Source organism: Nansenia antarctica (assembly GCF_963989245.1).
Source record: "Nansenia antarctica genome assembly, chromosome: 15".
In the NCBI taxonomy this organism is placed as follows: Eukaryota; Metazoa; Chordata; class Actinopteri; order Argentiniformes; family Microstomatidae; genus Nansenia; species Nansenia antarctica.
The window spans coordinates 6,277,087-6,304,576 of NC_137685.1; the positions used below are offsets into that span (position 1 = coordinate 6,277,087).

At 44.7% G+C, this 27,490-nt stretch overlaps 1 protein-coding gene across 1 annotated transcript; it reads left to right on the forward strand.

Annotated features, from left to right (window-relative positions):
- Positions 1-1,117: 1,117 nt before the first annotated feature.
- On the forward strand, positions 1,118-8,404 carry camkvb (CaM kinase-like vesicle-associated b; the record flags this gene model as incomplete). The annotated part of the gene is made up of 10 exons (XM_080546174.1): positions 1,118-1,221; positions 3,014-3,145; positions 4,366-4,440; positions 5,142-5,280; positions 5,594-5,714; positions 6,073-6,148; positions 6,268-6,404; positions 6,515-6,593; positions 7,275-7,362; positions 8,027-8,404. The coding sequence occupies exons 1-10, from the start codon at positions 1,127-1,129 to the stop codon at positions 8,402-8,404; spliced, it is 1,320 nt and encodes a 439-aa protein (XP_080402300.1). The 5' UTR covers positions 1,118-1,126.
- Positions 8,405-27,490: the final 19,086 nt, after the last annotated feature.

Sequence of the window (27,490 nt, forward strand, 5' to 3'; positions counted from 1 at the left end):
CGCTATATAAGTCAGTCCATTTACCATTCAAGTGAAACAACTCGTTCAGTGATACTGCTTGCGTTGGCTGATTATTAATTCCTCTTCGTTGGAAAAGCCTCTCTCGCCATTCACAGATGTGCAATGACCTTCAAATCCCATACACTGTAAGCTTGTATTGTAATGCATCAATGCATTCAATCACATTTTTAAATTTCAATTACTGAGTTCCAACCAATTAAACAGGCAGAGGGTTAATCTCAATACAATGTTCAAGTAATGTCAATAGAAAAGATAACATGGGGAGGCTTGTGGAGATAGAAATCGGGACGGGTTCATGGTAAATATGGAATGGAATGGAACATGTGTTTGACACCATTCCTCATTCTGGTCCATGCATGGGGGCTGTATTTATTACACATTACCACTAGCTTATGAAATATTGTTTTACTTGCTTGCATTTATGTGAAAATGCATATACTTTACATACATCTCTTTGACTGTTTTGACTGTTTCAGTCTGTCAGTAAACTGTCACAAGCCACTCCTCATCCCTCTTCTGGTCGTTTTAGGTTTTACACACACACCATCCACATCCACACATCCACGTACTATATATGTTACGGTACATGTGGGAAATCGGTACATGTGGGAAAACTAGGGTTAGGGTTAGGTGCTAGGGTGCTACGGTTAGGGTTAGGGGTAGGGGTAGGGGTAGGGTTAGGGTTAGGGTTAGGGTTAGGATTAGGGTTAGGGTTAGACATGCCAGCATGTACCAAGTCGACGTAGCACCTAACCCTAACCCTAGTTTTCCCCACATGTACCGTAACATATACATGTATGGTCATGGATGATAGTACAGGATAGTATCTGATGTTATGAAACCAAGTACAGTTGATATGATGGATTGATGGAGGTCATCTTTTTCCTTCTCCATCTCTTCCCCCCCTCTCTCTCTGTCTCTCTTGATCTCTCTCTGTCTCTCTTGATCTCTCTCTCTGTCTCTCTCTCTCTCTCTCTCTGTCTCTCTCTCTCTCTCTCTCTCTCTTGATCTCTCTCTCTCTCTCTTGATCTCTCTCTGTCTGTCTCTCTCTCTCTCTCTCTCTCTCTCTCTCTCTCTCTCTCTCTCTCTCAGGGCAGGAGTGGCCATGCCATTTGGCTGTTTAACAATTGGGGAAAAGAAGGATTACAACAATCCTTCTGAAGTGACAGATAAATATGACCTGGGACAGATTGTTAAATCGTAAGTATGCTGTCAGTACCTGACTGAACCAACAGACCTAGTAACATACACAAGAATCATGTCTCTATGATCCTTGTAGTTGAGACATTTCCTTTATAACATGAAGATGGAACTTGGGATATTCTTAAACGTTTGCATACCTCACCTGTCTGTGTCAGCAAGCACAAAGACGTTATAAAGATGTCATGATGACGTCTTTCAGGGACCTCCAGGACTAGGTCAGATCACATGTCGTTTTGGCGATTTCTATGACGTCTTCTCAACAACTTTTTGGTGACCTAAAACAGTTGGTTGTATTCAGGTCATTGAACAGTCGTTGAGAACTGGACATAAAAACATCACACTATGTGGTCAATGGTCACATGATTGGTTATCTATCAGCCATGATTTCAGTTCTGATTTGAAGCCTGTCAGAGTAGAACATTGTTTGATAGAGCTGGGGATTATGTTCCAGAAATGTACAGCTCTGATGGAAAAGGCTGAACGGCCGAACTCAGTGGACCACACAGTTGCCTCTAGTGCAGTGGTTTTCAACCCTCTCCTCGGGGACCACCAACCGTTCCACATATTTGATCTGTTCCACCACCAGCACACCTGATTCAACTAAAAGTGCAAGTGCAAAGCAATTATGATTAGTTGAATCAGGTGTGCTGGTGGTGGAACAGATCAAATATGTGGAATGGCTGGTGGTCCCCGAGGAGAGGGTTGAAAACCACTGTGACATCTGCGTACATCTGGGTCATTACATCAGGGCGTACAGTAGGAAGGTCCTTGACGTATAGACGGAAAAGTAAAGGGCCCAAGATGGATCCCTGGGGCGCACCCAGGGAGCAGTCAGTCTGTGAGAAGAGTGTTGTTCCAATCGGTGTGCATTGCCTTCGCATAGTCAAATAGGACTCCATCCATTTCAAAGAACTTGCAGAAGAATTAAAGCATGAAAGTCTTGACAAGAGGACATTATGATTTACAGTATCAAAAGCTCTATGTAAATCGTAAAGAAAACTGCCCCTACAACCCCACCCTCGTCAAGCTTTGATTAAATTTGCTCTGGCCGTTATCGGGCTGGTCCGAATTCGTCCGGGTCTGTCGGTGCTTGCTGGGATGGGTTGATTCAATGGAAAGTTGCTCACCACACTAATTCATAATTAATTAATTCAAATACTCTGTCGGAGGTAACTGGGATAATGCCATTACTGCACTGTTTGGCATCCCTTAGTTGGCTTTGCCTCGGCCCCAAACGGATCTGACAGCTTTTGTAACTTATTAAACTTAATTAAATATTGGCTAGACGTTTAATACTAATGAGATGGAAATCACCAACACTACCTTCTCACACTCTAATAGTGGATAGTGGATGAAATACATTTTAAATAATTTATAGTTTGGAAAAATCCAATATATACATTAAAATGCTCTTTCAAGAAATGTTAAAATATGCGGGGGCCTTTCACTGCCTATGCAGAGAAATGTACCTTCCCACTTACTCTGACCTGAGCGGTGCGGTTACTATGTTTACTATTATGTGAAATATCACCAAGCTGACTGTGGGTTGTTTTCCTTGTAGTAGCTATTGTAGGTTGTTGTTTTTTCTGTTTTCTATGACACTGTCACTCACAAGCGCACAATTGTCAATTTGTTTATAAAAAAATCAAGAAATAAAAAAATAAATAAAATAACATGGTTTCCCAGATTATGCAATACACAATTCAGCTCCACCTATAACACCTAGGAAGGCAATGATTATGGCTGTAATGATTTTGTGTGACCCTGTGTGTTATTGTGTGCCCCTCAGGGAGGAGTTCTGTGAGATCTTCAGGGCTAAGGACAAAAACACGTTGAAAATGTTCACTTGTAAAAAGTTCCTGAAGAAAGATGGAAGGAAAGTTCGGAAGGCTGCAAAAAACGAGATCCTAATTTTAAAGATGTGAGTTTAAAGGTCTATCGCCTTTACAATATGTGCCTACTTGTATATTTTCAAAATGCTACCTTATAGAGCACTCTGTGTAATCCAATTTTCTGTCTGTACAATGTTTGTTTGGTTGACTACTTTCAATCTCTGTGAGGAATAAGTTATTTTGTTTGTTTAACCTCCCTAAAGACTAAATGCACACTGTGGGCATTCATTGGAGCGAAAAATAGTGAAAACAAAGGTGTCTGCTACATTTTGTATGAAATAGTAAAGCAATCTTAATTCTGCTAAACTGTCACACAGTGCTAGCGTTTCCTTAAACGTTGTTTATCTCGAGCATTTTTTCTCCCATTAGGGTTTGCATTCATCAGCCCATGTATTCATCAGCCTATGACAGCCTCTTTTTCATTCCCTCGCTCGCTCTGCAGTAAGACCTGAATTAGCATAACCTGAACCCTTATCTAACAATTTGTTACAGACAGCAGCAGGAAGCACAAAGAATAAAAGATGAAAAAGCAAATTGAATAATGGTGGAGAAGATCGAGGTAGTAATTTCTTTATGAGCATTGAACACTGTCTAATCTGTTCTCCAGGTAGGCAGATAGATACACAAAAAAGGATGACCTTGGTCGGGCCTTGCTTGCAATTTCAATTGGATTCCATCAGTCCACTCCCCTCCCCTGCAGCCACCAGTGAGAACCAGAGACTCAGGCAGCGATTCCATGTTTAATGCTTCATTCGAACTGTTAAACTATGCATTGGCACATCAAAACTCGCTGACAAAAAAAACTGACCGTGAAGTTTCCTCGCTGCCACAGTTGTTATCGTCACTGTCACGGTCAACTTGCTCTATACTGTTGCTGCTGCAGGGTTGTCCTTGTTCACAAATGCACTCATCAAAATACCATGCATAAAGTACCTTATCTATGGATGGGTTTTCCTCTCTATTAACCCTTGGGGGTGTTCCCCACCAGTTGTTTATACAAGCACATACTGTATCAGGGCCATGAATGCGATTGAGTTGATTATGTTTACTGGTGTCGTTTTTTCTCCCCCTCTACAAGGTCACTTCTTATCTTGGCTCGGCTGACTGATCGGAGTGTGTTATTCACGAGCGTTAATCCACAGTAATACTGGATCTGTATGAACGAGGTGCAGCCTCCTTCTTCTCCTCACCTTCCACACACATGTCCCTGACTCTCTTCTCATTCTGTGTCACCCTGTTCCCTCTCCAGGGTGAAGCACCCCAATATTCTCCAGCTGGTTGATGTCTTTGAGACCAGAAAAGAATACTTCCTCTTCCTTGAACTGTGAGTTTCAGACCGTCTGATTGGTGGAGAATGCTACTTCTGTCTTAGCGGTATAAGCGAGGGCCTACAGTACAGTCTGTGTGTTGATTATGCACTCATGGGGAATGATCCGTACTAGCCCGAGGCTCTGTAGATATGAGCACTACAGCTCTCAACCCCCCCCCTTCTTCTTCCTCTTCTGCAGCCTTCATTTGGTATTCAGATATAATTCATCTTCTGTGCTGCTCCATATTCTCATCAAGTGTGTGTTCTTGGGGATTTTATGGATTACCATAGATTCTCTTTATATATGATATTGCATCTCCTCCAGGATTGCATTGATTTGTAGGGTTTTTAAATTCTGGTCATGAGGCAAGATCCGTCAGAGATCAGAGGAGAAAACCCTTATTGACATGATTGAAATCACCATCCTTGAACAGGTTTTTGGTGGATTTTGTGATTTTGACGACTTTGGAAAGCCTTTGCCCTTGGCAAGATTGTAATTTCTATGGTAATTGCAGTACATAGGAATACAAGCACAGATCTCTAAGTCTAAACCATGTTTTGCAAGATGTTCAAAGTCTCCCTGTACCAGAGACATCAAATAAGCTTTATTATTAAATGATTGAAGAGGAGCTCTTTGATACTGACTCAAAGCACCTACAGCACGTCATGAGAACAATGCTTAATGCCCTTCCTCTCCCTCCTCTCCCTGTTTACAGTGCTACAGGGCGAGAGGTGTTTGATTGGATCTTGGATCAGGGCTACTATTCTGAGCGTGACACCAGTAATGTTATCCGCCAGGTGTTAGAGGCGGTGGCCTACCTGCACTCCCTTCACATTGTCCACAGGAACCTCAAGGTAATAAGCAGTGCACCCTTCTATGGTCGAGTTGAGAAGTTGAGAAGACGTAGGGTCCTTGCCTCTTTTTCATGTTTTTTTTACTTACTTAAATTGGTTTAAGGCATAAAGGACTTTTACGAAAAGCAAATAGTTTGACAAATTAACTATAATTCATATTTACAGTACAGTTCTGACTCATCTGACTACTTAAATATTTACATCAAAAAGTGATAAGGTGTACTTGAAAAATCTGTATTAATTTAAATGACATCACTTTGCAAAAAAATATAACCGTGATCAAACTGCTGTCATCATGATGTTCTTTTCTCAGCTGGAGAACTTGGTGTACTACAACCGACTGAAACACTCCAAAATAGTGATCAGTGATTTCCATCTGGCCAAGCTGGAGAATGGGCTGATCAAGGATCCCTGTGGGACACCTGAATACTTGGGTAAGGAGCAAACTACCAGAGAGTGATAGAGAAAACCACCCAAGATGTGTGTGTGTGTGTGTGTGTGTGTTGGGGGGGGGGGGTTTGAATGCATTTGGTGAATGCAGGGGAGTTAAGGCCAATGCACACGGCGTACGATTTTGTCGCACGACAACATTCGATTCTCAATTCTTTTAATTATTTCAATTGGTGTGAATGGAGAATCGAATAGCATTTTTTTGCACGCCGTGTGCATTGTCTCATTCAAAACAACGGAATCGAATTCGGCAGTGCGACAAAATCGGGGCCGTGTGCATTGAACTTTAGAATTAGATTTGACTCTCAGAGAGCTTTCTTAACTCTGTTTCTCCTCCTGCAGCACCAGAGGTGGTTGGGAGACAGAGATACGGCAGGCCTGTAGACTGCTGGGCCATGGGTGTTATCATGTACATACTGTGAGTGGTGCTATTATTCAGTGACAAAAATGACAAGAAAGAAAAGAGTGAGAACAAAAAGCTGTCTTGTGTGTAATATACATACATATCACATATGTATTTTACCTTGTGATCCTCAGGCTGTCAGGCAACCCTCCGTTCTATGACGAAACTGACGACGACGATTATGAAAATCATGACAAGAACTTGTTCAGGAAGATCTTGGCGGGAGACTATGAATTTGACTCTCCGTACTGGGATGACATCTCCGATTCAGGTTCTTTTAAGATTAAATCAATACTCAAGAGGAGGCAGCTGAGCTGACTTAAGCCATCTTAAGTAAGCCCGTCAACGTGAATTTTGTTTATTGAATTTATTCATTCACAGCTAAAGGTCTGGTGTCCCGTCTGATGGAGGTGGACCAGGACCAGAGGCTGACTGCTCAGGAGGCGATTAACCATGAGTGGTACGGACACACACAACTACAGTACTGTGTGTGGGGAACATGGCGCGTTCCGACCTGCAGGGGGAGCCACAGGACGGAACGCGCCATGTTCCCCACACTGTGGAACTAGACTGTGGCTCACTACTGTAACTTCTCAGAAGACTACAGTCATGTGAAAACACAGCACCAGATGAATCATGTGAATGTGTATGTGGCATCATGTGGTACAGTATGGAAGGGGGCGAGGGGCAGCATACAGTAGCACTTTCATGTTGGTTGTTGGTATAATGATTCATCATTGAACTATATTGGGTCATTAGTATTACTCCTCCTAGCTGCAATGCTGAACTAATGGTAAATGGTAAATGGACTGCACTTATTATAGCGCCTTTATCCAAAGTGCTTTACAACGGCCTCTCATTCACCCGTTCGCACACACATTCACACACCAATGGCGGCAAGCTACTATGCAAGGTGCCGGCCCGCTCACTGGGAGCAATTTGGGGTTCAGTGTCTTGCCCAAGGACACTTCGACATGTGGCCAGCCGGGGCTCAAACCGCCGATCTGCCAACAATTAGACGGCAGCTCGACCTCCTGCGCCACGGCCGCCCCCGAACTGTCACTGGCATTGTTTGTTTAAGTCAAAAGAAGAGAGCACTAAGTCTGACACTGACGTTAAAATGTTTCCTCCTTTGTCTCAGGATTTCTGGAAATGCAGCTTCAAATAAGAATATTAAGGATAACGTCTGTGCACAAATAGAGAAAAACTTTGCCAAAGCTAAGTGGAAGGTAAGCCTCTTTTTCCTCTTAAGTCAACTATATACACACTCACTGAACACTTTATTAGGAACACTATACTAATACTGGGTAGGGCCTCCCTTTGCTCTCAAAACAGCCTCAATTCTTTGTGGCATTGACTCCGCAAGATGTTGGAAACATTGATTAGATTTTTCAGGCGCACTTTCAAGCTGTGAATCTCCCGTTCTACCACATCCCAACGGTGCTCTATTGTTGTCATGTCATGTTCATGAAACCAGTTTGAGACGACTTTTGTTTTATCATGCTGGAAGTAGTCATTAGAAGATGGGTACATTGTGGCCATGACGTCACGCACATGGTCAGCAACAGTATTCAAATAGGCTGTGGCATTGGCAGTGGCAAGTGACGATTGATTGGTATTAACAGGCCTAATGTGTGCCAAGAAAACGAATGAGAAGGTGTAACAGGTGTTCCTAATAAAGTGTTCAGTGAGTGTATCACAAAAGCATGTCGTGGGCCCTGTGTATTTAAAATTGCGGTAATAATAAGTGGCGCAATGTTTTATTACATAAGTATAAGTATACCGTACGTGGAATTTGATAGATATATCCTGTGAAAGATTGAAATGTTCCGTAACAAGTACTTGAGTGGAGTGTTGAGTGTGTTCTAATTCTGTCATCTCCTCCTCCTGCAGAAAGCGGTGCGGGTCACCACCATCATGAAGCGACTGAGAGCTCCAGAGCAGAGGGACTCAGGGGCAGCCAGCCCCGCGGTGTCAGCAGGAGCCCCAGACGCCCCAGATGCCCCACAGGCTCCCACTGACCCCTCCGCCTCCCCTGCGGCTGTAGCCCCTGAGGGGGAGCCGCCTGCTGTCACGGAGCCCCCTGCGAGCGTGTCGTCCAGCGAGGCGACACCAGAGGCCGCGGCGGAGGTGGAGGAGGCTCCTCCTCCTGCCTCTGACCTGGCCAGCCCCGCCCCCCCCGAGGAGTCACCTGACCCCTCGTCACAGTGTAACGGAGAGGCCCCGACTCCGCTACAACCGGCCACCGAGGCTGGTGATGAGCAGGGCTAGACTGTGGGTGTCCCTGGTCCTCTCTCTCACCTATGACCTCCCTCACTCTTCTGACCAATCCCTGCGCACTGTACATTAGCTGCTAGCATGGTGACACTGACTCTACTGCTTCTCTCTCACTTTGCAGCATTCGTATCAACTCAAAGACCCACGAGTCATTTTCTTTCCTGAGTGGTGAATTCGCCCTGGCTTTCTTTGTACATGTATTCTCTCTGGCCTGACAGAGGCTTCTTATGTCTGAGGGGGTGGCGGGGGTGGCGGGGGGGCGCAAGGTGGGGGCGCTCTCTGAGCTCTTCCCTCTAGTGTTAAAAGTATGTGGGGAAAACATTATTTGTGCTGTACCAGCTTTTCAAGCAATTCTCTTAATGAGCCCCTTAGTCCAACTCCTCTTACAATATTTATGACATTACTGTGGTAGTCGTCAACACAGTAATTAACAACTTTGGCTTTGCTCTTGTAATGTCGATCTTTCACAGTGATCTGTATCATTCGTCCTTTTCTACTCCTCTGATCAATGTGTTTTTACACCAGTAAAAGATTGTGTTTGATCTCTCCGACGGGATGAAACATTGCTATGATATTTGTTGTATACATACACACTCATCATTAGTAGTGTGTATGTTGCAGTCGTGAGGCTGGTGGATGCAGAAATCAGAGGACAGGCTCGTTGTAATAAATGGAATGGAATGAGGAGATGTCTCATTCCATAACATTCATTACAATGAGCTCATCCTCCACCAACCTCCTGTTGTCTGTTGAAGCCAAACATGGTTAGTGGAGGGATGCAAGCCCGGGGTTTGAGATAGGCATAACACACTCCCTTGCCAGCTTTCTGCTCAGGAAAGAACCACGTTGGCTATAAGTGTAAAGATTCTGTACATAGAGACCTTTGTAGAAGTAGCCAAAACAGCATGCGTTCTCAACATATGCTGTTAATTTCACATTTGTACTTGGGTTAAAAAGTATGAAAGGACATGCATTCGGAGTAGAATCATAACTTCCGCCCGCGTAACTCTTTTTGCGTAAGCCTTGCATTGATGTCAATGGGGAAATTTGCGCGATGATTCGATTTACGAGCACGGATCTCAAGTTAGGACTCCACTCTTGATAGATAACGGTGTGGTACTGGCCTTTAAACTGGAGACGTCTTTCTCATCTCGGCCAACCCAAGTCTTATCTGTCTGTTGGGCATAGTCTGGGCTCTGAGTGGAGGGCCCCGTTAAGGTTCCTGTTTTGTTTAAAACGCATACAGTGTATTGTTCCATAGACTTTTATTTATGAATATTCTGTACATGCATTGCCACTACTATAAATGTATGTGATGTGAAGTTAGTTATGTGTTTGTTCCACAGTAGTTTCTATGCATCTAGAGATAGTTTTGTAGCTCATCTTTTTGAATCTTACGACAGGCCTCATCACATATCTTTATCCGTCATATCTAACTAAGATTCGTCCTGTTAAAATGTTGGTTTCCCTTTTTTCTGGTTTTAATATGTCATACTGTATGTCTAAATCAAGTATGTGGTGTCATTTCTAAAGAGATTTACATTTGTATCTTTATTTATTCAGGCTAGTCTCATTGAGATAAACTTTATTTTTCAAGAGAGACCTGGTCAATAATGCCTACATAACATTTACAAGGGAGAGCTTTCTTTTCTCGACTGTACAGTATGTCACGTTAGATAGTAACTGTGTAATGGTAACTACAGATCTAAGTCTATTGTAAAAGCAATTTTTACCATCCAGCTGTTTTGTTGCAAAAAGGAAAAAGACGAACTAAGAGCAAATAATTCTATACTTCTATCTTTATTTGTTTTTTACAAACATTTATTTATTCATTTGTATTGTTTGTTTTGTTCATATGTGTACGTATTCTTAAGATATTAATAACAATAATAATACTTCTTTATTGTACATTTTTATTGTCATCAGTCCCTTTAGTATCAATAATGAGGTACGGTAAGAGTTCTCTGTAATCACCATAAATTTAGCAATATTCAACTTGTTGCCGAAACTGTGATTCTTCTCTTGGTGTTCTCTATACAGTACGTGTACCTGTAAGTGAAAACCTGTTGTCCATGACATCATTTGATTCAATGTCCAGATGGTCACTTAGCACATGGCCATGTGTCAAAAAGGGGTAGAAGCTGTAATCATATTACGTGACGTTAGAATTATAAGGTTCTCTCAATTCTTTTCAAAATTGAGTTTTTTTACATAATCTGATCCATTAGGTGTTTCTTAATGCCTGTGTGGTGTTATTTTTAAATGTTGACATTTTTGAGTTAGTAATTAATAAAATACAAAGGTTCCATCTCACAGAACATAATGGAATGTAAAAACTTTGACGCTCAATATCTCTGAACTACCCTAGATGGAGATAGAACCTTATCATTCTAAGCTCACGACATGGCCATTGTCAAACAGGGGTAGAAGCTGTAATCATATTAGTCACGTTTCTGACCTGTGTACCCCACTTGATTTTCTGTTCGTTCCCACAATGCACCTTGGGTGCAGAGAGTTGTCCCTCCCTTGTCACAGCAAGACAGTGGTTATATTGTCGGTAGACATCTAGCACATGCACATTATAATTATCTTAATGTGTTTTATGGGTCTCTCTGCAGTTTCTTTGTCTTATTGTATATCATAGTTGTCAAGGGACAATGTTTCTATGAGTACCTGCAAGTTTCTGTGGCAGTATGAACAATTGGAGCAATTATTTTAAATGGAATGCAGGGTAGCAGATCATAATTGCTGTCTTTTTTGACTAGTCATTATTAAAATTATTGCTCCAAAGCCTATTGTTTATTAATGTTTCCGATATGAAAATATGTCTTTGGTTGATAGGTTCTTGATAGATATGAATATTCAGATCTATTATTACAATATATTATAATGTTCTACAATGTCTTTATTTTGTCTTTAAAACAATATCAGAAATAATGTGTGTGAATAGTTTTTTGCGTCGTTCATTCTCTTATTTACAGTCAAGACCGCAAATAAATACTGTTACAAAAATTTAAAGCAATGTTTTTTTCAGCGCATACCTTTGTATTTAGTATGACAGGTGTGTTCATTTTGCCATGCACTTTCTGATGTATCTATAGATGTAATGGTGGTCAGGACCAGTGGTCACCTGTAGGTCCTGTCTCTCATTTGTGACCTCTGTTCTGTACTCCTTGACTCTGAGTTTATGACTTCGACGGTAATAAAAGTTTACTCATCTGTTTACATCTTTGTCACCCGCTCACTTATTCTGCTGAACCGTCTACATTGACATTGTTGACATTTTTAGTTAGTAATTAATAAAATACAAAGGTTCCATCTCACAAAACATAATGGAATGTAAACACTGACACTCAATATCTCTGAACTACCCTAAACGGAGATAGAAGCTCACAACTTTTCTATTCCATTTTCAAGGCGTTCTAGGTGTTCTCTAGAAGGAGGAAGAAGCAGTAATGAATCATCCAGTTCAGGGAAAAAAAACACATGATTCATGTAGCAAAAGCTCCACCATAAACACAGACAAAATGACAGCTAAATAGCTTATTTTGGAATCATGGAATTCATGGTCTACTAAAGTATACAATTCACAAACATAACATCATTCCATACACTAAACCAAAGGAGAGCATGTGTGTTAATATCATTCTATTGACACAAGCTTATATTCTGATGTGATTTTCAGGAGAGAACAATTCCAAAAGTGTGCTATGCCAAGTCTGAAGACACTCTGGGATACATGGAGCATTTTAGTCAGATTCAACTCTGAGTGATGATGGATGAAGACAACTCTCTAGGCCGACTCGGGAATCGGATAGGCTTTCTCCAGGGAGGCTTGCAATGTTTTATGCCTTCTGTTCATTTGTATCCAGCCATCCATACTATCATTAGGCCTCAGAGGGGTCCTCCCCTCTCTCACTGTGACAAGTAATGACTTCATTAAGTCTGGTGAAGGGAAAGAAAAGTGTCAGTTTTCTGTCCCTCCTAACCGCTAATGCTGAGATTAAAGGCTATACTGATCACAGCTGGTCCCTACCCAGAGGAGCAAAATGTTGAATTTAACATTAGCCTTTTCACATTTCTTTCTTTATACTAGGACTATTCATCTTGACTGATTATTTAATTATTTCGTGCGATGCACAAACAGCTGATAACACAGAGACATCAGCCGTGGAGTTGTTGAGACATGTTGTAGATGAGGGGGATGGGTTGTTAAATGATTAAGCGAGTGAGTGAGTGCGTGCGTGAGTGAGTGAGTGAGCGAGTGAGTGTGTGAGTGCGTGAGTGAGTGAACGAGCGAGCGAGCGAGCGAGCGAGTGCGTGCGTGAGCGAGCGAGCGAGCGCGCGCGTGCGTGCGTGAGTGAGTGCGTGCGTGAGTGAGTGAGCGAGTGAGCGAGTGAGTGCGTGAGTGAGCGAGCGAGTGAGCGAGTGAGCGAGTGCGTGAGTGAGTGAGCGAGTGAGTGAGTGAGTGAGCGAGTGAGTGAGCGAGTGAACGAGTGAGCGAGTGCGTGAGTGAGTGAACGAGTGAGTGAGTGAGTGAGTGAGCGAGTGAGTGAGTGAGTGAGTGAGTGAATGAATAATGATAGTGTAGGTAATTTCTATTAACGTCAAATTAAATCTCCCCCAGCCTTCCACTCAGCATAACCACACAGATGTACCATTCACTATTAATGTATCTATTTCCCATGACACTGAGGTGAGTTCATCAGTCATCATCACAATGACTGGGCACACACTCAGGGGACCACCATTATGAAGATGATGAATTCAAGCACTTTCTCTCACTGAATTATTAGCAGATAGAAAGTAAACCAAGATGCATCACAAAGACACACGGTGATTTATCTTTCTCCTTGTCTCTTGACACGTCTTCGATCACTTCATCAGACAAAATAATAGTGTTGTAGTTTTATATCATTGTATACTGAGAAATGTAAGTCCCTCTACAGTTTGGCGAATCTAGCAGCACTCAAGGAAGGCCCATTTCCTTCCTGTAAGGCAGGGGTCGGCAATAGGCGGCCCGTGGGCCATTGCTGGCCCGTCACCAATAATATTTGGCCCAGCAGATTATTTTGAGAATCCACTTTTCTTTCTTTTAATAATATCGGACCGACAGTCCCACATATAGCGCCTATAATGTCCGAATAGAGAATCGACCTCCACCTGAATAATGCTTATTGTACTTTTATCCATGTTGAGAGTGAATGACACAGGGACAGACAATCAGGCAGCGCTGAACCCTTCATAGTGAATCATAAGCAGGTGGACAACGCGTCACGGTGCTGAAATAGCCGACATGCCGTGTGTGGTTTGAAAACAATAACACAAGCTCAGTAAACCATTCAAACGTAATGTTTACGTATATGTGACTGCAACACACATATGAACAGTAACAAAGCAAATTCTGTTTAATTTTCTGAAAAACATTGACAACAAAATCGGCGCAAACAAAAAGCATCTCCCATCGGTCAGTATTGCTTGATATCTGGTGATATGGACGTCACTTTAATCCGCAGGCAGTTCTCAAGGTTTTGATGCATCAATCGATTCCTCTAGCGCAGGGGTAGCCAACACGGTGCCCGCAGAGACCACGCGAGTCGCCCGTAGGGCAAGTTCTAAAAATAGCACTATTTACCATGAAGGTCCCTTTAAAACATGGGTCTCCAACACGTCGCTCGCGAGCTACCTGTAAAAAAGATGCAGCCTTCCCCCCAAAAATCACCCTGGAAACCTTTTCCAATTTCAATCCCTTACTAATGTCCCACCCCCTCCAACACAAAAAACTTATATCAGCTGTCAATCAAATTGCTACCGTCTGTCAACATGTCGTCACGTCACTGTTGTAAGGGGATCAACTTATCCAGAATTGAGTTAATTGAATCTTTACTTACAAGCGAGTTCGTTTAATCTCAACGAGACGTCCTTGATACGTCCTCAAACTTCTACGATAAAATGATCCAATCATATATTCGGCACCACTACTGAACTGTTCTTTAAGAGAATATTTATTCGAGCACATCAGCAAACAATAGCATCAGCAAACAATAGCATCAGTAAACAAATAGCATCAGCAAACAATAGCATTATTATAAATATTATACATTTTCATTCCATGGAAAGGGGTCTTATCTAGCTTCACCTCCGCAGGCCAGTATCAGCTGGTTAACTGCAGAAGCTTCACCGGACAAGAGCCCCGTTTCGCCTTGGTGCATACTAGTCTTTATACATGTTCCTTAACATTTAGGGATGGGCTGTCCCTCTGGTAGGTTTTATGGTAAGCTTCTGTTTTATATCGGTATATGGCTTTCTGTTACGTTTCTATAAGAGTTCTGTGTGTGTACAACTGTGTCGGGTCCAGGTGCGGTGTATGTAATCAACGAGACGGAGATATGATAAAATAAAGGTTCTCTTTACTTAGAGCAATAGTGCGCAGGTTCAAACATAAAACTTTCCAAACGGGACACACATAAAGGAGAGCAGTAGGGCTCAGCAGTCAGCACACGTGTATGCAACTATTAACTATTAAACTGGGTTCTAGAACAAAGCACACGGAAAGTAAAGTTTGACCAAGGGCTCCAAAGAAGGTACAGGGTTTCAAACACGCAAACAAAGTCAATGTTCAAATAATGTTCCGGGTATCGGATACGTGGGCGGTAATACATACAGCAGGAATCGGCAGCTTTCCAAAGTGTAACACAAGCGATCGACTAACAAGGGAACAGGGAAAAGGGACACACCTAAATAGCCACATACAAACATACAACAGGTGACAGGCATGAGCAATTAGTCCACTGAATCCAGTCACCAGTAGGTGGGGTTGGGGAGTCGGAACTCCCCTGGTGACGGTGCCCTCCCGGGTGCCTCGGGATGGAGCCGGCGAAAGTCAGAAATTAGACTAGGGTCGAATATGTCCCGCCGAGGCACCCAGGTACGCTCCTCTGGCCCATAACCCCCCCAGTCCCCCTCTGTTTGACGGGATCGCTACAGGATGCCTGGTGCTGAAAGACCTGGGCTTCAAGATCGAACAGTACATCGCCTCAGAGATCTGCGACGACTCCATCGCCGTGGGCATGATCAAGCACGAGGGTCACATCCAACATGTCAACGACGTACGCACCATCACCGGGAAACACCTAGCTGAATGGGGTCCCTTCGACCTCCTGATTGGTGGAAGCCCCTGCAACGACCTGGCCATGGTCAACCCTGCTCGTAAGGGCCTCTATGAGGGCACAGGCCGGCTGTTCTTTGAGTACTACAGGATGCTGACCATGATGAGGCCGCGGGAAGACGACAGCCGGCCGTTCTTCTGGCTGTTTGAGAACGTGGTCTCCATGAGCGCCAACGACAAGGCCGACATCTGCCGCTTCCTGGAGTGTAACCCCATCCTGATCGATGCTGTGAAAGTGAGTCCTGCTCACAGAGCTCGCTACTTCTGGGGCAACCTGCCTGGCATGAACAGACCTCTAGCTACCTCACTGGATGACAAAGTCAACCAGCAGGACTGCCTGGAACTCGGACGGACGGCCAAGTTCAACAAAGTGCACACGATAACCACCAAGTCCAACTCCATCAGACAGGGGAAGATGGGGCCGCTGCCGGTCGACATGAACGGCAAGGAAGACTACCTCTGGTGCACCGAGATGGAGAGGATTTTCGGGTTTCCCAAACATAATAATTCATTGAATTTATATAGCGCTTTTCCGAGGCTCAAAGACGCTGACAATATAGGGGATACGGAAAACACAAAAACAACAAGTAACATTGAACACAGAGTCAGCGAACGGGGAGGGGGGGGGGGGGCGGGGTGGTGGGGACAGGGGAGGTGGTTAGGGGTAGGGGAGGCTGTATGCATATCAGGGGGGTGGCAGGGTTAGGGGAGATGGGTAGGGGTGGTTGTATGTGTGTCAAGGGGGGGGGGGGGGGGGGCGGGGGCACTGGGATGGGGGAGATGGCTAGGGGTAGGGGAGGCTGTAGGCATGGGAGAACAGGTAGGTTTTGAGGTGGGATTTAAAAGTGAGAAGTGAGGGTGAGTCTCTGAGTGGTTGAGGGAGAGAGTTCCAGAGGCGTGGTGCAGCTCGTGAAAAGGCACGGTGACCGAAGCCTTTGAGTTGAGGGTGGGACAGTGAGGGGAACAATGGATGAGGATCGGAGGGTACGGGTAGGGCGGTGGGGGAGAAGGAGGTCAGTCAGGTAAGGGGGGGCCAGGCTATGGAGGGCTTTGTATGTGAGGATGAGGATTTTGAATTGGATGCGTTCTTTGATGGGGAGCCAGTGGAGAGAGTGGAGGACAGGAGTGATGTGGTCACGGGAGCGGGTGTTTGAGAGGAGGCGTGCAGCAGAGTTTTGGACCATCTGGAGTCTATGGAGGGAGCGGGAGGTGATGCCGGTGAGTAGGGAGTTGCAGTAGTCAAGGCGGGAGGAGATGAAGGGGTGGATGAGGGATTCAGCAGCGGACGGGGAGAGGCAGTGTCTGATTTTTGCTATGTTGCGGAGGTGGAAGTAGGAGGTCTTGACGATGGAGCTGACGTGGGGATCAAATGAGAGGGTGGGGTCCAGGATGAAGCCGAGGTTGCGAGCCAGGGGGGAGGGGGTGATGGTAGTGTCATCGATGGTGAGTGTGATGGGTCCGGTTTTATTGAGGGTGGATTTGGTGCCGATGAGGATGACTTCGGTCTTTTCACTGTTGAGTTTGAGGAAGTTGTGTGTGAGCCAGGTTTTTATTGCTGAAATGCAGTTTTCGATGTGAGTGAGGGGTGGGTTCTGGGTGGAGTTTGTGGTGATGTAGATCTGGGTGTCATCGGCGTAGCAGTGGAAGTCCAGGTTGAATTGGCGGATGATGTGACCGAGGGGGAGTGTGTAGCAGAGGAAGAGCAGGGGGCCGAGGACTGAGCCTTGTGGGACCCCCTGTGTGACAGAGGAGGAGGAGGAGGTGTGACCGGAGGGCCCGTACTGGGGCCTGCAACCTGGGTGAGTATTGTGTCAAAGCAAAAAACACCTCTGCCTGAGGGAAAACCACTCTTGCCCTCGCCATCAGCTGTTGGAATTGCTTTTTCATGGTCGAGAGCAGGTTTCCCCCCAGACAGTTGTTTAATCCCACCACAAAGACCACTTTGTGAGTGGCAGGACTAGGGTTCAACTTGGTCAGAATATCCCTCAGATGGAAAATGTTGGCCCCCGGGAAACTGTCAACTTGGATCAGTGGATAGTTGAAGGGGGGGATTCTATTGAGATTCGAATCCCCCACTATCACCACTGGCTTTTTAATCTCAAGTTCCCACACCACACTTTTTTGGTATGCACTGCGGTGACAGAGCGGTCTGTCCAAGTTGGATGGAACCTCCACCTCCTCCTGCTCCGACCCCGAACTGGACAAGAGGCCGGACCCCTGACTGGCCGACACCCCAGAAGCCCCCAACATCTGGGAGTCCGACAGCAACACTGCCACATTGGTGAGGTTCCCCCTCACCTCCCCCCCCCTCCGCTCAGGTGAATCCCCCTCTGATTCCTCAGAGGCCCCCAGGTCGAAATTAAGGACCCAATCCTTCCTGACTCCTTCCTCCTCCACTGTGTCACCCCTCAGGACCTGAGCCACATGGACCCGCACTCCGGTGGGTCCTGTCGGTCCAGGTGGAGTTTGGGCTCGACCAGATCCCAGGTACGGGCCCAAGTTAGGGTCAGGTGTGAGGCCGAGAGAAGGGTTAAGGTCAGGGTTAGGGTTAGGCCCAAGCTTAGGGTTAAGGTTAGGCTCAGGGTTAAGGTTAGGGTTAAGGTTAGGGTCAGGGTTAGGGTAAGGCCCAGGCTTAGGGTTAAGGTTAGGGCCAGGGTTAGGGTTAGGCCCAGGCCTAGGGTTAAGGTTAGGCTCAGGGTTAAGGTTAGGGTTAAGGTTAGGGTTAAGGTCAGGGTTAAGGTTAGGGTTAGGCCTAGGGTTAAGGTTAGGGTTAGGCCTAGGGTTAAGGTTAGGGCCAGGGTTAGGTTTAGGCCTAGGGTTAGGCCTAAGGTTAAAGTTAGGGTTAGGCTTAGGGCCAGGGTTCGGGCCAGGCCTAGGGTTAGGGTCAGGCCTAGGGTTATGTAAGGGTTATGGTCCGAGATCAGGTTAGGGCCAGAATCATAATGGGGGTTGAGGTTAAGATTAGGGTCAGGATTGAGGTTAGGGTCAGGGCCGAGGCCAGGGTCAGGGCCCAGGTTGGGCCGCAACAGCTCCGGCCACTCCACAGGGTCCAGCCTGCCCTCTCCCTGCACAGTGGGCTCATGATCGCTCCCCACGAGCGATGTTAGAGTTGCAATAGACAGGCTTGTTAGCCTATGTTTGTATCTCGCCTTGCCATATGCAATGGCTTTATCTAGTGCAACCTGCTCAAATGGGGAGATACCCTGAAGTCCCGATGCCAAAACCGAATCATAATGCTCTTTAAGGATTTGCAGGTTATTCTGCATCCACAAATCCGTATTGAGCTTTACTTTTCTTAATGTTTCTAGGTTTGGTGATGATGGTTTAATGAATTGTGTGAGTTTTTGTACTTGCTTCATCATTCCCACCGGGAATCTTTCTGACCTTTCTGCCCTTTCCACCACCTCAGCATGGTGTACTGCCTGGAGTAGTTTGAAATACCTTTTCTCCAGTCTAATCACAGGCCCCTCTGGCCCTCCACCAAGACCCGACCACACCGCCCCAACACCAGAGCCATCCAGCCTCATGCTTTCCCAATAGGGGAAATAGACTAAAGCCGTTGTTGATAGTCAAACTGAGTTAAGTCACTCAAGAAGTGCTTGAAAATAAACAAATTAAGTGCTTTCAAACTAAGAATTAAGGGAATGGGAGACAAACCAAACGCAGGACAATAAAAGTTCCTAATGACACAAACTCTATTTCTCCCAGCTAAATTGGTCAGTAAAAAATGTTCGGGGGTTTTGATCAACAAAACCCTTAACTGGTTCTCAATACTATTTTTCCAGGTTATTCCTGTGAACCGGTATGGGAGCCGGCCAACCCACTACCCACACTGTGTAAAACAACCACACTCTGTGCTCTTAACCATGTTCAATCAAACACACACGTGTATCAGGTGAGTCTGTTTTCACTGCACAAAAAAACCACAAAACACCCAAAAATAAGGGGTCTGCTTGGCCCAACCGGGCCCAGGTTTTCCCTGGGATCTAGTATTGAGTTTAACCAGAATAATATCCAAAACTGGAGATCTAGAGCACATCAAAGATTTAAAAACAACCACAAATGTTGATTTTAGGTCTACTCAGACCTTAAAATGAATATGTTAAAAGTTGTGTCAAAGGACTTTCAAAAGGTTTAAAACAATAAAATAGCGCTCCTGACAGTTTCGGCACACTGTGCCTTCTTCAGAGGAAATAAAAGGACGGTTGAAGAGGGCAGTGAGGTGGGGGATGAGGGCAGGGAGGCAGGCCTTGGTCAGGGTGGTAGGGAGGGGGTCGAGGGAGCAGGTGGTTGTTTTGGAGGCGGTGATGATAGGGTTAAGGTTAGGGTTAGGGTAGGGTAGGGTAAGGGTTAGGGTTAGAAGTGGGGTTAAGGTTGGGGTTAAGGTTAGGGTTAGGGTTAAGGTTAGGGTTAAGGTTGGGGTTAAGGTTGGGGTTAGGCCTGGGGTTAGGGTTAGGCTTGGGTTTGGGGTTAGGACTGTGATTAGGCTTAGGCTTGGTGTTATGGACAGGACCAGGGCTTGGCTTAAGGCCCCGGCCAGGAGGCTTCAGGTTAGGGTTAAGGTTAGGCACAGAAGGAAGGTTAGGGTTAAGCATAGAAGGAGGGTTAGGGTTGAGATTAGGCATGGAAGAAAAGTTAGGGTTAGGGTTAGGCATGGAAGGAAAGTTAGAGTTGTTGGGATTGGGGGTAACCAGCGATGCATTCTGTGTCTGTGTGCGTGTTCGGAGGGTGTTGCTCTTGATGCCTCTGAGGAACCTCCTCGAGTAGCCCCTCTTTCTGAGGGCCCCGAAGAGGATCCGAGTGGCATCCTCCGCATCCTGGGGGGAATGTGCACAGTCTGTGGTATCTAAGGAGTTGGGACTTAACTATGCCTGTAAATGTGTGCTTGGGGTGGTAACTGTGTTTGTGTAGGAGGGTGTGACTGTCTGTGGGTTTAAAGAAAACTTTAGTGCAGAGGGATTTCTGGTTCTGATGTGGGGGGGGAGAAAAACACTGTTGTGTCCAGGAAGTTCACCTCTATGGGATGGAGGATATATTTAACCGTGATGGCAGGGTGGTGTGGAGTGTTGAGCATATCAATGAAATGGTGAAAATCTGTGTTAGTGTGAGTCCACACCCCAAAAATATCATGTAAAAACCTCAGATACAGGAAAGGTTTCTGTGGGCATTTGGCTAATACAGTCCTCTCCCACAGAGCCATGTAAATGTTGGCATACTTAGTGAAGATTTGTCAGAAAAGAGGTATTAAACCTGAAGCTCACTACTTCACACAACCTGCTCGGCCCCTCCCTCCCTGTGGAACCAACATTGATGAGGAGGAGGAGGATGATTATGAAGATGAGACACTCCTAATCATCCAGAGTGAGCAAGGCGTCCGCTGCCTCCAGCTCCGCCCTCGACCTGCGGCGTCTATGGTACGGCCCGGTCTGCTCCACTGGAGAGGGGCTGGACCCAACCACTTGCTGGTTCGGCTGGCTGAGGGGGGGTGTGTGGCGGTGGTCTGTGGCCGTGTGATCCACAGGAGGGGGTGGCCCTGCTTCAGACTCAGACAGGTCGTCCTCCTGGGGGAGGAGGGTGAGAGGGTCTTGGTAGTTCTGGGGGAGGAGGGTGAGAGGGTCTTGGTAGTCCTGGAGGAGGGTGAGAGGGTCTTGGTAGTCCTGGAGGAGGGTGAGAGGGTCTTGGTAGTCCTGGAGGAGGGTGAGAGGGTCTTGGTAGTCCTGGAGGAGGGTGAGAGGGTCTTGGTAGTCCTGGAGGAGGGTGAGAGGGTCTTGGTAGTCCTGGAGGAGGGTGAGAGGGTCTTGGTAGTCCTGGAGGAGGGTGAGAGGGTCTTGGTAGTTCTGGGGGAGGAGGGTGAGAGGGTCTTGGTAGTTCTGGAGGAGGAGGGTGACAGGAATTTATGGTGCAATTGCAATTTATGGTGCAATTTATTTGATTGTTTGATTATCACATGTGGACTTTCAAGGTTCAATTAAGGAAAGAAGAAGGAAATAAACACTTTAAGTTACAGCAGTAAGTCTCAAGCCTTTTCATATACAGGGATCCGTTACATACATTATTATGATGATGATTATGATGATGATTATTATAACTGGACACGTGAGCCTGTGTATCCTAGCAACGTGACATTATGGGCTGTCTCATTACTAGCTATACGAATTACTGCATGCATGATTTATTTCCGTGTCATGCCACATAGCTACACGGCCCATCTCACATACAAGACGCCTATATTACATAATAATAACAATCGAGCATGTAGGCACTATATTGTAGCGTGAACGCAGGAACATTCGTCAGCCAGACGGACTTACATATTGAGCCTCATCGGTTGCACGCAGTGCACCGCTCAGACCCCACGGGGGGGTCTCAAATACCCGGCGAGTTACGTGCCCTTTTAATTATTTACTATTCAGCCAATATGTCCAATGTTTGTCTTATTTATAGGCCTATGATTATTTGAATGAGATGAATTTGTACTACTGTATATTTATGATGATTAATTGAGATGCATGATCAGTTGTGGAAGTTGAGTCCTAGGGGCGAATAGCTAGATGTTGGACTGTCTCCGTCCTCCGAATCTATGTCTGCCTGATCATCGCCCATAATAATAAAGTGGCTTTTATAATACACCTTTCTGGCTGTGTGTTTTGTGCGCTCCCTCTCCTGACATTTTACCAATACCCCTAAATCAGGGGACCCACATATTTTATCACAATATGTCCAGTTGTATCTTGTAGAAATTGTGGAAGCAAGGCAAGCAACATTGGTAGAGCCTATAGTAATCAGCCTGCCTGGTCCGACTACGTAACAATAAAGTAACAATTGAGAATGGAATGTTGTGGTGCGAAAAAAATTGTGTGCATTGGGATGAGATTTTTTATGATTTTCTCATAGACTTCAATGGTGTGAGTTGAAAATGGAATTTTGTGGTGCGACAAAAATTGCATTGCACGCCATGTGCATTGCAATCGAATGTTGTCGTGCAACAAAAATCGCACGCTGTATGCATTGGCCTTTATAATTCTAAGCTCACGAGTTCCCTCTGTAGAAGGGTAGCTGTTAACAGCAATATCCACCAAGTAGAAATTAGAAGTATTGTACAACTTCATGGTTTTCTGGGCTACACTATAATATTCAATCAGAGCATCAGACAGGACCGACCCAACCATATACACAAACCCGGATTATCCATATATTGCATCGGGTGAATGCCCTGGGGCACCAGCCAATGGGGGGGCACCAAATTATTCGGACAATGAATAGACCTTTAAAATATTTTGGGCACATTTTTAAAATATAGGCTATATTTACTGGAAGACATCCACACAGATACAAAACTAACGGTTATATTTAGGCTATCATATAAATAATAAGATAAATAATTGCGAGTGCCCCACCCCCAGTCACAGACAAGTGCCCCCCCCCCCCCCCATCACAGACAGGTGCGCGATGACGCAGTGACGCCAAACTATCAACTAAGAAATCAAAATGGACAGGCGACAACTGAGTGGCTCTGCCAAGCGAAAAATTAAGCAATCCTCTCTTGTTCAGCGCATTGATGCATACAGGGCCCTGAATGGACTATTTGGCGTTTTGTTTGATTCCGACATGGACCGCGATTCTGTGCGTAAACGCGCTACTGCGCTCTCCTCCACATATCCAGATGACCTGGACAAACACTTTGGAGATGAACTTATTCAGTTCAAGGATTTTGTGCGGGAGGAGACAACCCGTTCACCAGAGGAGATGCTTCAAATCCTGAGAATACATGGACTACAGACGACGTTCCAATGTGTGTTTGTCGCACTGAGGCTCTTCCTTACCGGTAAGGCTTACTTATGATTATTTGGGGCTAATATGACGCTGTGGCTGATTTGGGCCTGTGTGATGCACAGGGCTATAGCCTACGTCTGATACAGCATCACGAAGGTGAGCAGAGCGGCAAAGAGACAGGCGCTGTTTATTTCCATTTTTGGACTTGGTTGGTATTGAGCTTGTTTTATTGTAGTGTACAGTATGTGCATTTTCCCCCTTTGTTATGGTTTTGCATGTAGTCTCAGGCCATTTATGATGGAAATAATTAGCCTATATTTAGAAAGTCGTGTTGCATTGGGATGTGAGTTGCATTCAGATTTGAGCATCAGTGTCAAGGCTATACTACGGCATTAGGCCCAACTGGGATGAGCCTGTACTGTAGTAATATGCTCTTGTAAATCTATGGTTTTTGTAACCATAGTAAATATCAAATTTTCACTTGCAAAGTAAAAAATAAAAAAAAATAAAAAGTGTGTGTGTTGGGGGGGGGGGGCACACATCAAGTCTGGTCACCCTAGGGCAGCCTAGGGGGTTAATCCGGGCCTGCATATACATGTTGTAGCACTTGACTGGTTCTGTCGACAGGCGGTGAGTCGCCTGCCTGCCTCGTAAGTAGAGAGCACCCGGGTGTGATCAAAGACCTTACCTTACGAAGCTCTGCTATGAAGAGCTGGGAACTGGCACATATCGTAGTCTCCCTCTCCCACTCTGCCGTCGCCCAGGACAGGGCACGTCCTGTTAGCAGGGTAGTGATGTAGGCCACCCGGGACTGCTCGGTGGCGTGGGGAAGGAGGTCGGCTGTAGGCTGAACACTAAGGTGCACTGAGTGATGAACTCTGCCGTCGCCCAGAGTTCTGTGTGTGTACAACTGTGTCGGGTCCAGGTGCGGTGTATGTAATCAACGAGACGGAGATATGATAAAATAAAGGTTCTCTTTAGTGCGCAGGTTCAAACATAAACTTTCCAAACGGGACAAACATAAAGGAGAGCAGTAGGGCTCAGCACGTACGTAACTATTAACTATTAAACTGGGTTCTGGAACAAAGCACACGGAAAGTAAAGTTTGAGCAAGGGCCCCAACGAAGGTACAGGGTTTCAAACACGCAAACAAAGTCAATGTTCAAATAACGTTCCGGGTATCGGATACGTGAGCGGTAATACATACAGCAGGAATCGGCAGCTTTCCAAAGGGTAACACAAGCGATCGACTAACAAGGGAACAGGGAAAGGGGACACACCTAAATAGCCACATACAAACATACAACAGGTGACAGGCATGAGCAATTAGTCCACTGAATCCAGTCACCAGTAGGTGGGGTTGGGGAGTCGGAACTCCGCTGGTGACAGATATATGGATACAGAAACTGCTACTACTATAGTGAGCTTACACATTGACATTTGAAACAGAGCATGCTAGTGAAGAATTTCTGAGTGTTTTGATACGTTATGTGAATTAATGTAAGTAATAAGATATGAGTAGCTCTCGGCATACCTGTCAACCCTCCCGTTTTTCCCGGGATTCTCCCGTATTTTACATTTCTTTCCCGCTGTGCTCCCGTTTAAATATTTTCCCGTAAATCTCCCGTATTTTTCACCTATAATATAATATAATTTAACACTTAATTGTTGCATGCGCACAATCGTTATATCCATGTCGGAGTTGACTTGTTTCCTCTCGTTTCTTGGGCTGCGTTCGTAATCTTGCTCTGAGAGCGCCGGAACGCACACTAGGTGCAACGTCATAAAGGGACCACGGAATTTGATTGGACAAGAGGCATTCCATGAGTGTTGATCAGATTTCCAGAGCGTATTTACGAACGCAGCCTCGGTTATCTCCGTTTTGAAATGATCTCTGGTAGCTTTGCGCCGCTCTTTTTCCATTGACATCATGGTGTCAAGTAATGTATAAATAAATGTGCTGAATTGATATGCCCTTTTGTGTTTTCATGTATATATATGCAGGGATGTTCAAAGTATTTTACTTTCAACCAGGTATCTGATTCTGATCACCTGTAGTCACGTACTTAATCATAGGAACTAGTTAACCCAATGCTTGCTGCACGCCCGAAAATAAAATCCTTTATATTCGGGAAAATATCCCTTAATATTTTCAAATCCCAATGTTGACAGGTATGGAGCTTACACATTGACATTTGAAACAGAGCATGCTAGTGAAGAATTTCAGAGTGTTTTGATACGTTATGTGAATGAATGTAAGTAATAAGATATGAGTAGCTCTCGGCCACTTACATTTCGAAAAGGACGACTCGCGTATAGAAAGGGAGGAACATTGTGAGCACGGAAGATGTGAGTCTCTCACAACGGCTTTACATTGATGAAACCAGGTAGGATGAACGTATAGTTCACTGTCCATTCCTCTTTAAATGCCCTGTTTACACCTCAACTTTCCTCTTTAAATGCCCTGTTTACACCTCAACGTTCCTCTTTAAATGCCCTGTTTACACCTCAACTTTCCTCTTTAAATGCCCTGTTTACACCTCAACGTTCCTCTTTAAATGCCCTGTTTACACCTCAACTTTCCTCTGTAAATGCTCTGTTTACACCTCAACTTTCCTCTTTAAATGCCCTGTTTACATCTCAACTTTCCTCTTTAAATGCCCTGTTTACACCAACTTTCCTCTTTACCTAGTTAACTACAACACTACTTTACATTGTTACCTAGTTTACTACAACACTACTTTACATTGTTACCTAGTTAACTACAACACTACTTTACATTGTGAACTAGAACACTACTTTACATTGTTACCTAGTTAACTAGAACACTACTTTACATTGTTACCTAGTTAACTACAACACTACTTTACATTGTTACCTAGTTAACTACAACACTACTTTACATTGTTACCTAGTTAACTACAACACTACTTTACATTGTTACCTAGTTAACTAGAACACTACTTTACATTGTTACCTAGTTAACTACAACACTACTTTACATTGTTACTTAGTTAACTAGAACACTACTTTACATTGTTACCTAGTTAACTAGAACAGTACTTTACATTGTTACCTAGTTAACTACAACACTACTTTACATTGTTAGCAGGCTCACAAAACAAGCTGTGTTAGTTGACTAGCGATGTATACATTTTTCGAAAGAAAAGTCAAAGCATTAGAACGTGTCACATTTTTAAACAATCAATTACTTAAATTAGCCTTTGATTATGTTCGAGCCCGCCATCCAGTGGCTCAACATTTTTTTGGTCCCGAGGCCAAACCTAATTGCCGACCCCTGCTGTAAGGGATGGGCCAAGATCTGTGGCGCAGTGAATAATTCTGACTATGGACAGGAGGGCCCATAACTTGTGTAATCACAGATTTGTATAATATGATTGGTTCCCAAGAATAGTGACCTCATGACCAAGGACAGTCTCTATAAATATGAGTCCCACCCGTCGTTGGGGGCTTTTTGCTTTTGGGCTATTGCTTCTGGCTTATTGGTCTGCTCATTTCTCTCTGCGCTCATCTGACTTTGCTGAATAAAAGGCCTCTTTGGAGACAATTGATTTAAGCTCTTTGTGCTTTATAAGTTCTACTAAATCTATTAAGAATCAATTATATCCCACAACAATAGTATCCAACGAGATGTCACTCAGTCATGCATCACTTGATTTGAGAGACATTCAAGAAGTCTACTATACATCTGACCGTACAGTTTCATCATGGTGGGCTTGTTCCCTTGTTCAGCTTGTACCTTGTTCAGCTTATCACCAATATCACCAATCAGCATTTCCAATTGTGTCAATTGGAAATGCCACAGTGTAAAAATATCTGCTCCGTACTAACCAAAGTACATACTAAGTGAATTCAAACTTAAAGTACTTATGTCAAACTAACCATACTACATACTATTTAGAGAAACTTACTGAGAAACATACTGAGAAATCATCATCTGTAGCTCAACCATGTTGTTCACAGTAAGTGGCTACCTTTCGCTACTGACCACGTCCCTTACCTGCCCCATTGAATTGTGGGACTAATATCAGAAAAGGACATTCTAGTATGCCAACCTGGTATTTGAGTATCCTAAATTTGAGCACATTTTGCAAACGGTAAAACTTTCTAATCCTGCA